Source organism: Dipodomys merriami, unplaced genomic scaffold (assembly GCF_024711535.1).
Source record: "Dipodomys merriami isolate MVZ:Mamm:240054 unplaced genomic scaffold, mDipMer1.0.p SCAF_464, whole genome shotgun sequence".
NCBI classification, from domain to species: domain Eukaryota; kingdom Metazoa; phylum Chordata; class Mammalia; order Rodentia; family Heteromyidae; genus Dipodomys; species Dipodomys merriami.
In genome coordinates, this window is record NW_027206029.1 from 756350 (window position 1) to 768961 (window position 12612).

General features: G+C 41.0%; 1 protein-coding gene across 1 annotated transcript in view; it reads left to right on the forward strand.

Moving 5' to 3' along the window:
- Positions 1-12612, forward strand: part of LOC138808646 (ribonucleoprotein PTB-binding 2-like) — a 74553-nt gene that overhangs the window by 52052 nt on the left and 9889 nt on the right. Inside the window, exons 6-10 of the mRNA XM_069994906.1 lie at positions 1167-1249; positions 4506-4610; positions 4761-4872; positions 7798-8063; positions 9243-9354. Of these exons, the coding sequence (XP_069851007.1) occupies positions 1167-1249; positions 4506-4610; positions 4761-4872; positions 7798-8063; positions 9243-9354 (678 nt within the window). The remainder of the gene's footprint in view (positions 1-1166; positions 1250-4505; positions 4611-4760; positions 4873-7797; positions 8064-9242; positions 9355-12612) is intronic.

Consider the following 12612-nt stretch of genomic DNA (forward strand, 5'->3'; position numbering starts at 1 on the left):
TACCAGTTCCTTCTCTGGAACTGAATATTTTGTAAATTATATATGTGTAATTTTGTATGTATGACTATTTCCATCTGCTTCATAATACTTAGGTGAAATATCTTCATGTATTTTCTATCTTATTCTCTTCTGAAATGAACTCTGATATTTAAACTCTTAGATTTGAATAGAATACGCTTATCATTTATTCCTCTTTCTCTGCCTAGTGTTATTGTTATGTCTTTTGTTTTTAGTGTGTAAATATTTCTGTGTGCATAGATTATTTTTTCAGGAGGTTTCTTTCTTTCTTTTTCTTTTTCTTTTTTTTTTTGTTGGTGGTGGGGCCTGAATTCTGGGCCTGGGCACTGCCCCTCAGCTCTTCAGCTCAAGGCTAGCGCTCTACCACTTGAGCCACAGTGCCACAACCAGCTTATTCTGTATATGTGGTGCTGAGGAATCAAACCTAGGGCTTCATGCATGCAAGGCAAGCCCTCTACCACTGAGCCACTTTCCCAGCCCCTGCAGGAGATTTCTAAGAACAGGAATCATATCTTTCCACTATCTTCTCTTAGCATCCTCCTTTCCCCCAAGAAAGCACTGTCCAGGCACAGGTGGCTCATACCTGTACTTCTAGCTAGGCAGGAGGCTGAGATCTGAGAATTACAGTTCAAAGCTAACCCAGGAAGGAAAGTCCATGAGACTTATATCAAATTAACTACCATAAAGCTGGAAGTGGAACTGTAAGCTCAAGTAGTAAGAGTGCTAGCCTTGAGTAAAACATGCTCAGGGACAGGACCCAGGCCCTGAAGTCAAGACCCAGAAACTGCACACGCACAAAACAAAAACAAAACAAAACACTGAGCAAATTCAGTGGGTTTAATTAGTTCTGAACTTATGAAAAGATTGAACTTGTTTTATTGCATTAGGGGCTAGAGAAGAATTAGCCTAAGTTTAGTGTTTCACAGAGATGGCAGAAAGGAATTCAATTTCAAGAGTTAATTCTGCTAATTCCAGAGTTGAATTGTCAGGGAAGTGGCCTGACACTTTTAACCAGTGAACCAAAGATTAGTATGTCACCAAACTGCTGATGAATTTGCTGAAAGTTTAAAGAAATGTTTTTGGAGCTTATTTCGTTTTTAATTTCGCCTGTCCGTTGGTTAACTTTTTCTCTTGTTTTCCCCACGCAGTTCTGGGAGCACCTCACAGCCTGTCCCACCTGGTAAGCCCATCCGTCTCCCCTGCGTTTTTGCACCTGAGTAAAGCACATCAGGTATGTCAAGGCACCGTGGTGGACTGTAGCGCCAGGCCACGGCCTCGTGCTCATTCTCAACCCACAGAGTTCTTAGCAGTTACTTGAGTATTGTGCTTTTTACTTTTTGTTGGTTGTGGGCCTCAACTCTGAGCCTGGGCGCTGTCCCTCAGCTCTTCAGCTCAAGGCGAGCGCTCTACCACTTGAGCCACAGTGCCACTTCTGGTTTTCGTGTAGTTAATTGGAGATGAGAGTCTCACTGACTTTCCTGTCCAGTCTGGCATTGAACTGTGATCCTCAGATCTCAGCCTCCTGAGTAGCTAGGATTACAGGTGTGAGCCACCAGCACCCAGCTGGTATTTTGCTTTTAAAGTATATCCTTAATAAATACAACTGCAGTATATCACATATGAGTATATCAGATCCAGTTAAGTTAATCAAAATAGCATGGTAATTATGTTGACTCCGATTTGTAGGGTCTTAAGAAGGAAAGAGGTCTGTTTCATGGTATTTATTTTTAATGTATCTTTTTGCTAGATAATGGATAGATAGTGCAAAACAAGCTTATGTAGTCTTAACTCAAAAGATTTATAAGCCAGGCAGCATGGCTCAGATGTGTCACCTCCCCTATTTGGGAGGCAGATAACTGGAGATCTTGGTTTGAAGGCAAAAACGCTTGCCATACACAACCTCAGCCTGTGGCTGGATATGGTGGTGTGTGCTGCTCTTCCTAGTGACAAGGGGAAGGAAGCACCTAATTTTTTTAAAAAAAGATCACGTTCCACATTACTGTGAAATATGTGAAATTTATGTAATCACCTAACCTCAATTAGAAAAAAAGTGAGAGAATAGAGGGGTTAGGAGTGATGGGCGACAATGTTGTCAGACACCTTGTACTCATACACTGTTTTATAGAATGGGAACTTCTTTGTACAACTACTTAAAGAGATAATAATATAAAAAAATGTTAAAAAAAATGGACTGAACCAAACCGGGAAAGAGCAAGGAAAGGGGTAACATTGTCCAAAAAGATGTGCTCTTTTCCTGACTTATGTAACTGTATCACTTTTTAATAACTTTTATAATAACATCACTTTTATAATAACAGTTATAAGAAATTAAAAATTTTTAAGGCAAAAGGAAAACAAGGATCATGGGTTCAGATCAGTCTTGAGTACACAGTAAGACTCTGCCTCAACAGAAACAAAACTTAAAAAAAAAAAATGAAACACTGAACTAAAAGAGACTAGTGAAACAAATTGACCTTCAAACCAAATGTTCCAACATCCAGCCTACACCAGGACACCCCAAAAGACAAGAATGATGCAGTATTCCAAGAGTTAATCAACTCACAGGGACTATGTAATTTACCAGCTTTCCAAGAATAAAGCCCTCCTTCAAAAACAATCAATGGCAAAAGGGGCTGGGGGCCCAGCTGTAATAGTAAAGTGCTTGCTTAGCAAGCTTGTGACCTTGAGATTAAACTCAGGACTGCTGTCACCCTCCAAACATTTTTATAGAAACAAATAAATAAAGAATAATTCTTGAAATTAAGTATTATAAAAATTCATATACTCTTGAGAGTAAGGAATATTTTTCTTACCATTTAAAAATATTTCAAATATGTGCATGATATTGGAGACAAACATAATGAAATAAGTATTACTTTGAAATTCTTTAAGAATCCATAGTACTGGTTAAAAGGCAAAGCTGGTATACAGTAATTGCTTGTATAGGGGCTGGGAAGGTGGCTCAGTGGTAGAGCGCTTGCCTTGCATACCTGAGGCCCTAGGTTCGATTCCTCAACACCACATAAGCAGAAAAAAAGCTGGAAGTGGCGCTGTGGCTCAAGTGGTAGAGCTCTAGCCTTGAGCTGAAGAGCTGAGGGACAGTGCCCAGGCCCAGAGTTCAGGCCCCACGACCGGACCCCCCCCCCAAAAAAAAAAAAAAGAAATGGAGTAAGTGCTTGTATAGGGTTGGGTAAATGAACATGTGGTCCTAAGCCCAGCTTTTATTTTTTATCCTCACAGTCCTGACAGGACTGATGACATCTCTATTCATTCATTCCCTCAGCATACTGTTGTTGTGAATTAGCACATATACTATACTCTGCTCATCACTGATGACCCAGTGTCCCACAGCACATTCATTGGGAAAACAGACATGAAACAGTGATTGCAATTAAGTATGGAGAGTATGAATTGGGTACAGGGGTAGAGTTAGTATTGATAATATTCCCTTTGCGTTAGGAGAAAAATCAGGTACATTTTAAGCTTGCTTTGAAAGCTTGTGCAGGTGGCTCCTTCTGTTTCCTAAGCTCATTGTCTGTGACTGTTCCCAGGATCTTGTTCTCTCCTGCTCAGTCCCCTCCTGATGTCTGAGCTGTCTGCAGCACCTCACCCCACAGCCCTAACTGCCCATACCTCACTCACCTCTTCCAGCCTTCAGATCTTAGCACCTGAGCTCGGTCCTCAAGGAAACTGCCCTCCTATCTTGCAGGCTCTGCTAGAGAGCTCCAGCATTTGCATGGTCTCGGCTATGCTAGAGTCCCCCAGCATTTGCATAGTCTCTTGCTTGTTCCTCATGCAATTGCCATTTGTCATCTTACATATTTTTTTGTAAGCTTTGTTTGTTTTGGTGCCAGTCTTAGGGTTTGAACTCAGGGCTTGGGCTACTGTCCTTGAGGTTTTTTGCTCAAGGCTAGTGTTCTACCACGTGAATCACAGCTCCACTCCTGGCTTTTTGGTGGTTAATTAAGAGTCTTGTAGACTTACTTTGCCTCCTGGGCTGACTTTGATCTATGATCCTCAGATCTCAGCTTTCTTAGTAGCGAGGATTACAGGCATGAGCCACCAATGTCTGGCAATCTAACGTATTTTTGTAATTAAAATCTCACTTTTTCTGGGGGACTATAAGATCCATGAGGCCCAATCATTGTCTTAAATTTCTCGGTATACAACATAGTACATGACAAATAGAAGCTGCTCAGTACATCTTCGCTGAGTGAGTGAGTATTGGCAAGCATGTGAGTATGTCAGTGTCATCAAGGGGCAGAGAGGAAAAGGACAGCAGGGGCAGAGGTGGAGTTGCTCACATGATGGCATGGTCACTTCTTGTGTATTCTTGAGAAAATGAAACACCCCTGCCGAAAGTAGGAAAAGGGGTATTACATGATAACACTGTGGCTTCTACTCAGATCCATTGGAGAACTGAATTTTAAGATGAACATGATAGCTTTTCAAAATTAAACCAACTTACTGTTTTGTCACATTCACAGAGCTCAGTTATGGGTAGTACTTCTAACGTATTCCTTCAGAATCTGACTCACATATCTCTGGCACAACAACAATTAATGAAGTTTGAGAATATCCCTACTAATAATGTAAGTATCACATTTTCTTTTGGAATGAGTCGTTTCCTTTTCTGGAGTCCGGCTGGTGATCAGCTTGTGGATTTCATGTGTGTCCTCTGTGTATGGCTGTAGCTGTCAGCCAAGGGCAGAGCCTTACTTTGTTTCCTCCTCCTCTTGCAGAAGCCTGGCTTACTTGGAGAGCCCCCGATTATGGTCCTGCCCAGCACTCTAGGGCTGGGGCCTGCACTTCCTCTGAAGGCAGAGCTGGCACATCACGGAGAGACACGCAAAAGTAAGTGATGGGTATTTGCCAAAAGTCAGTCCCGCTGAGGCTGGAGATTTAAAGGTAATTTACTGCTGGGCTCTAATGGCTGAGGCCTGTAATCCTAGCTGTGCAGAAGGCTGAGATCCAAGGGTTGTGGTTCAGAGCTAGCCCAGGCAGAAAAGTCAGTGAGATTCTTATCTCTAATTAGCCAGCAAAAAGCCAGAAGTGGAGCTGTGACTAAATGATAGAGAGCTAGCCTTGAGGAAAAAAAAAGCTGAAAGGTAGTTCACAGGCCATGAGTGCAAGTCCGAGAACTAGCACAGAAATAAACAAGACTATTTACCTATATTCTGCATTTATTTATAGGAGGGTCCATTTTGAGCTATAGTAGACATTTCAAATTTCAGGAGCCCTCTTGACTTCTCTCTATTTAATATTGATAAGTTATTGATGGGTCTGCTACCATGCCAACATAAGACAGCCCCTTCTGGATATGCTTTAACCTTTCATGCAGCTCCCAGCAGCATGAGGTGAAGATCCAGACAGCAGATGCACACATCCATTTCATTCTCGCCTCAGCTCTTTATAAAAGGAATAACTAGCACTTGCAAGGAAAGTTTACTTATTTGAATAATTTTAAAATTAGTACAGAAAACATTGTATATGTTGTATAGATAATACTCAGCACTTGGCAAAGGAGACATTATTATTATTATTATTAATAATAATAATAATAATATCTGAAGACAGGAGTATAGCTTTACTTCTTACTGGAATGTGATTTTGAAAGTCTGTTAGACATGGACATGCTTAGTGGAAACCTAGTGTCATCAGTAATTTAAAAGTCAGCCAAATATAGGGAACTGTCTTCACACTTGTGCTCAATGAGTAACTCAGGCAGTTCTGACATTGAAATTGATCGGGCGAAGGTTGAATCAAGATATTTTTAGGACATCAAAGAGCCTGTCCTTCCAAAAACTTGAACTTTCTATGACTAAAAGCGATGCAAGTGTTTATCATAACTTATGTTAAATAAGCCTTGCTATAGTTTGTGCTCTTTGAAAAGTACTGAAAATTCAGTGTTCAAGTAATCTTACTAAAAAGAAAAAAGAACTTAAGTAGCTATCTCTAAGCATTTAGTGCTCAAAATTATTAGTGAGATTTGTGTCAGTGAATTTGTGAGACATAAGTTAGATTTAAAGTGGTTACACAGGCTCTTTCCATTTAATTTTTTTGTCTAGTTGAGATGGGGTTACCCTGGCTGGTTTTGAAATATGTGGGTTCACATGATCCTTCCGCTTCAGACTAAGAATAGCTGGGGCTCTTCATGTCTGCCACCTGCCTAGATGACCTACAGATTTTTTATTTTTATTTATTTAATTTTTTTTGTCGGTCATGGGGCCTGAACTCTGGGCCTGGGCGCTGTCCCTCAGTTCTTCAGCTCAAGGCTAGTGCTCTATCACTTGAGCCACAATGCCACTTCTGGCTTTTTCTGTTTATGTGGTGCTGAGGAATTGAACCCAGGGCCTCATGCATGCAAGGCAAGCACTCTACCACTGAGCCATCTTCCCAGCCCAACCTACAGATTTTTAAACAGTGGAATAATTAAGAATTTTCCCATTAAAACTTTTATTTCTTTTAGAATTTTATTTCTTACAAATAAAAACATTAAACTTTTATGTGTTAATGTTTGTCTAGTTACAAATACTGATTCCTTCCCACCCCCTTCCCCTAAAAAAAAAAAAAAAAAAAAAAGGTCTTGGTATTCTGGTGTTGAAGAACCAGACCTTTAGGCTTAAAAAACATCTGGGGGGGCTGGGAAGGTGGCTCAGTGGTAGAGCGCTTGCCTTGCATGCATGAGGCCCTGGGTTCGATTCCTCAGCACCACATAAGCAAAATGAAAAAAGCCGGAAGTGGCGCTGTGGCTCAAGTGGTAGAGCGCTAGCCTTGAGCTGAAGAGCTGAGGGACAGCACCCAGGCCCAGAGTTCAGGCCCCACGACCGGACCCAAAAAAAAAAAAAAAAAAAAAAAAAAAAAACAACATCTGGGAGAAAAATAGCAATGGGAAGACACTGAACTTAAGTTGAGAAGAGATGCTGGGTACCCTGGTTTTTATTAGGTGAAGCCAGCCAACCAGTGTTGGGTCAGTCCAGCCTATTGTCAAAGGATTTAATAAAACTCAAAACTTACTATCTTTAAACAATGGAAGCAGGTGGGCAGGGGCGTGGCTTATTTGGTAGAGTGCCTGCCTATCAAGTTCAAACCTCAGTATCATTAAGAAAAGAAAGAAAGAAGTGGGGGGGAGAAGGGAAGGAATGAGGGGGGGAAAAAAGGGAGAAAGAGGGAGGGAGCGAGAGAAAGAGAAAGGCTGGGGTGGGTGCCAGTGGCTCACTCCCTTAATCCTAGCTACTTAAGAGGCTGAGATCTGAGAATTGAGGTTCAAAGCCAGCCCAGGCAGAACAGTCCCAGTGAGACTCATCTCCAGTTAACCACTTAAAAACTGGAAATAGTGTTATGGCTCAAGTGGTAGAGCAGCTAGTCTTGAGCACAAAGAGGCTCAGGGACAGCACCCAGGCCCTGAGTTGAAGTCCTACAACCAAAAAAAGAAAGAAAAATTTAAAAATAAATAATGTGGAAGCAGATAAATCGAGCATTTTTAAGGTAATGACATAATTTAAATCACTAAATATACATAAACTTGTAAATAAACAAGACTTATAATTAAAAATATAATAATATTGAGATCATTCTGAAAGTAAGAAAGCGTTATTGTTTTAGATTTTTTTTTTTCACAAAGGAGCCTCCCAACTTAAAAGCCTAGCCTTACCTTTTGAATTTTAAAGTTCTCTCGTGGGTACAAAATAGACTTTTCCACCTTGTACCTATAATGTAACAAAGTCAAAAAGACTGTTGCTGCCTGGCTAACAGCCTTTGCGTTTATGGTGTACACAGCATCTACTCTGGTTCCAGCGCAGACAGCGGTGGCGGCTGGGATGGGCATGTTGCCCTTCTTCCCGGCTCAGCACAGTGTTGGACAGGCTGGGCCAGGGCCTGGCGGTACTCAGGAGAAACAGCCAGCCACAGTGGGAACAGCAGATGGCAATTTCTCAGTGTCACAGCCTTATCTTCAGAGCTTCCCAAACCTCACTGCTGGAGGCCTGCTGCCCGGACACCAGAAGCAACAGAGCCAACCAAAAGGCACAGAGATAAATCCAGAGGTGAGCAAACACATACACATAGGCTCATATGGGTACAGATGCTTCCAGGAGCCTCAGTGGGGTATTTCTAATACTAGCCATAGCCTAAATGTGATTGTTTTATAGGTGGTGTAATTTTTGAAGCTTCATAAAATAATCCCTACTGTTTCTAAACTTGAAAGGAAGTTAATCATATACTTAATATATAAATCATGATACCTATGTAGTTGTATGAAAATATAGTAAACACATCAATATTCAAGATATGTGAATTTTTAGCATTAGCGCTATGTAAAATGTTGAGTTGGGAATTCATTTTGTTGAATTTTTTTTCCATACTGGGGAATTAAATGCAGGGCTATGTTCATGTTAGGCATTTGAGCAATTCTCCCAGAACATACTTCATTTTGGTTTTGGTCTTGCTTTTTTGAGACAGGCTCTTAATAGCTTTGTTCAGGAACCTTAAATTTTGTTTTTGCCTCTTGAATAGCTGGCATTATAGGCCTATAACACCATTCTGGCCTTATTTTTTGTGGGGGAGGGTAGAGTTCAGGGCTTTGAACTCAGGGCCTAACACTTGCACTCTGTCTTGTGAGCCAGATCCAAGCCCTTACTCCTGGCTTTTGTCGTTTGCTAAACTCATTTATTTTTAGCTGGCTGTTACTTTTAGTACCAGATAAATATGATTTGCTTTTGCTATATCATATGAAATAAAAAGTCTTAGTAACTCATGTTAATAGCTTTATTGTAGAAATGAGGTCTAGGTTGCATTGTGTTTTCTGGCAAAGATGAGTTCTTTCTGTTTCAAGTGTGAACATTGTACAGGACACCCTCCCTCCTATTTCAGCTCACAGTTCTAGGTCTAGAATGTTAATGTTTTTAATAGGAAAAATATTAACAGGTGAAAATAAAAGTAAATAAATATTCATAAGTATTTCACAAGTTTATATCATCAATTAGGTTCCTCGAGTTTTTAGTCACAGTAAACCAGATGTATTGAAAAACGTGTTTCCTTATTCTTTCTTCATTCTAACTTTATGCTAACCTCTTAAGTAGGGTTTATTAGTTGAACAGTATATATTAATTGTGTAAACAAGGCATTTCACTTTGACGACCATGCATGCATGTAATCTGATCATATTCACCCCTCTATTTCCTCTGCCTCTTTTGAAGCGCCCCATCTTTTGTTTTTGACTGTAGACTGCTGCTAAGACCCAGACTTCGCTCCTGGGGGAACCTCCAAAAGAAGTCCGGCTCAGTAAAAATCCGTATCTGAACCTGGCGAGTGTGCTCCCCAGCGTGTGCTTACCGTGTGAGTGAGGCCTGTCACCTTGCACTTGCTCTGAGCGCCGTGCACAGTGACTTTACTTTAGCTTTTAAAATCTCAGTGGAAACAAATAGTGTCCACTGACCAAATTATTCCCTAAATCACAAACCTACTCCTTAAAATGAAAAAGAAACTGATGAAAATGAAGACTCCTAGAATGTATGTTACTCTTAGAATGTAGAGGGGCAAGATCTTTAATAGTATTTTTATTAAAAATAAAATTATTTCATTGATTCATTATTGAGTCATGACTGAAAATATATAATGAGGGTGAAGGGACAGTTCGACAGTTCTCTGTGATTCTTTACAACACACAGAGGATTGTTTTACTGCAGATTGGCCATGGACGGCGCTGGCTCAGAGCAGGCCCTCACTTAGGGCAGACTGGGCCGCTGGGCTTCCACTTACCCTCCTTGTGCCATTGGGGTGTCTGAGCTGGTGCGATGAACCAGAGTGAAAGCCAGAACGAGGAACGGGAGCAACCACTTCCTCTCTGAGGGCCTGTAGCCTTTGATCCTAAAGGTTGTGTCATCATAACTACCCATGCCAACCTTGGTCCCAACCAAAATGCTGAGCCAGCTTTGACTCCTGAAGCTGTAAGTGCAGCCACTGCAGCACCAGGGTTGGAGGCGGGTCGCTCACGCTGAGCTCTGTCCATCTCAGAACTCAGGAAGCGGGAGGGGCTGTTAGATGAGTGAGCTATGCTTGACAAAAAGGCAGTGGTGTGTTTGGCCTCCACCACTCCAGAAGAAATCTCGGAGAAATTAAAAACGGAAGCTGGAGAACAGTTAAAGCAGGACGTGGAAATACATCCTCGAGGGACTATTTCTGTTGTGGCTGTTATTAATGGTGTGAGGAAGAGGTAGGAAAGTGTATTTAAATGAATAAGTGAACATGGGGCAGGGCTGCATGGTATATATTATATCCTTGTATCCATCTGGATCAGACTAAAATCATAGAAATTTGAAAAGCACTGTTCTAACCAGGTGCCAGTGATTCATGCCTGTAATCCTAGCTACTGAAGAGTCTGAGATCTGAGGATCATGGTTTGAACTCAGCCCAGGCAGGAAAGTCTGTGAGACTCTTATCTCTGGTTAACCACCAAAAAGTCAGAAGTGGAACTGTGGCTCAAGTGGTAGAATGCTAGCCCTGAACAAAAAATTTAGGGGTGACACCCAGGTCCTCGGTTCAAGCCCCAGGACTGGCAAAAAAAAGTAAAAATCAAAAATTAAAGCACTATGGTTTGATAGAGGCTCTAAAATACCTGACTTCAAACATCCTGGAAATAGTTACTCTGCCGTCTTGGAGTAGCAGCAGAACAGCTGGATGAGGCCCCTCCCCTGCACTGGATGGGTCTAACGTAGGGAAGCTGGGAGAAGGCTTCCCAGCACACCAGGAGTGTGCCCACGCAGCCCAAGCCCAGAGCCCTGCCCTTCACTGCAGACTGACATGAAAATAGCCCATCAGTGCTATGGCAGGGGTGGGGGTGGAGGAGACAGACACCCCTCCGATCCACTTCATAGCTGACTTGCCATCCTGCCTTCTAGTCTTCATAATACTTAAGATGCTTATTGAATGTAAAAAATGACTTTTGTATCTGTTCAAAACAACATGAGGCATTTTGTGAAAATAGTAAATAATAACCAAGACTTGAAACTTAATGATTTTTGAGAAGCCCCTGAATGTCCTTCTCCCTCAGTAAGTTGGCAGTCTTCAAATCCAAAAGGTCTTAGAAGTCGCCAGAGATCTTTAAAGGAACAAAGAGGACTTGCTAAGTCTTTTCAGTATTTGTAAAAGCCTGTCAGAAATTACATCTCTACCTGAGAAAGAGAATAAATGAAGTTTACAAATTTGCAGCACATTATAGTAATTTAGTAAATATCTTAGTTACCTCCCAAAAAAGAGAATTGCTTTGCTAAACCAGGATTACAAACCCCTAAGTAATCTAATATATCCAAAGTGTTTGGATTCCTGAAAAGCCTATGAGTATTAATTAGCAGAAATTAGATTTTTATTTGCTTCTTTGTAAGCCCCCACCCGCCTGCCGGCCTTCAATCAGTCACTGTAAATCTACTGTTCATTCAAATCTAGTTTCAACAAATTCGACAGAGCACCACCCGGGCACAAAAGTCACCACAACTTTGGTGATCAGCAGAAAAAGACTGTTTAACACTAGAATGTTTTGGTAAACTTAAGCATATTTTAAGGGGGAAAAGCCAGGATACACATCAGATGATTCCATCTGTGGGTATTTAAAGCTACATATTCTTCCGTGCACATATTTGACTTTGTAAACGTGTAAGTTAATCTAGAGAAAGAAATTCTGAACTGTTAGTTATGGGAAAAAATAGGATTGAATGAAAAGGATTAAAGCTGAGTATCATTTAGATATATAAGTTCTGCTATATTTTTGTACCATCTTCTTAAGCCCAAAAATTTATTTTATTATTTATTTATTTATTTTTTGGTTGGTCATGGGGCCTGAACTCTGGGCCTGGGAGCTGTCCTTGAGCTCTTCAGCTCAAGGCTAGCACTGTACCACTTGAGCTACAGCACCATTTTTGGCTTTTTCTGCTTATGTGGTACTGAAGAATCAAATCCAGGGCCTCATGCATGCAAGGCAAGCACTCTACCACTGAGCCACCTTCCCAGACCCCAAAAATTAATTTTTTAAAGCCAGAAAAATTCAATATGTTTTAATATACCTGTAATATATTGACCTGATCTAAAATTTCATTATGCCAATGATTGTATTAGCAGGAATTTAATTCATATTTTATGTGTCTTGTTTGAAAATGTGTCTTTAAGTGGTTTTTGTTTGTTTTTTGTCGGTGGTAGGACTTGAACTCTGGGCCTGGGAGCTGTCCCTGAGCTCTTCGGCTTAAGGCAAACACTCTGCCATTTGAGCCACAGCACCACTTCTGATTTTCTGATGATTTACTGGAGATAAGAATCTCACAGACTTTCCTGCCCGGGCTGGCTTTGAACCATGATCCTCAGATCTCAACCTCCTGAGTAGCTAGGATTACAGACGTGAGCTACCATCACCCAACTCTTTGTTTTTTTAAGTGTTTCTATCATAATTATTTTACCAATAAGGCAAGCTTCCACTTTCAGTTGTTCCAAAAGAATGAAACAATATGCTGGGGGCCAGTAGCACAAACGTACTATAGTCCTACTCAGTCCTAGCTCAGATCTGATGCTCAGATTTCAGCCTAGGCAGCAAAGTCTTGTGAGATTCTT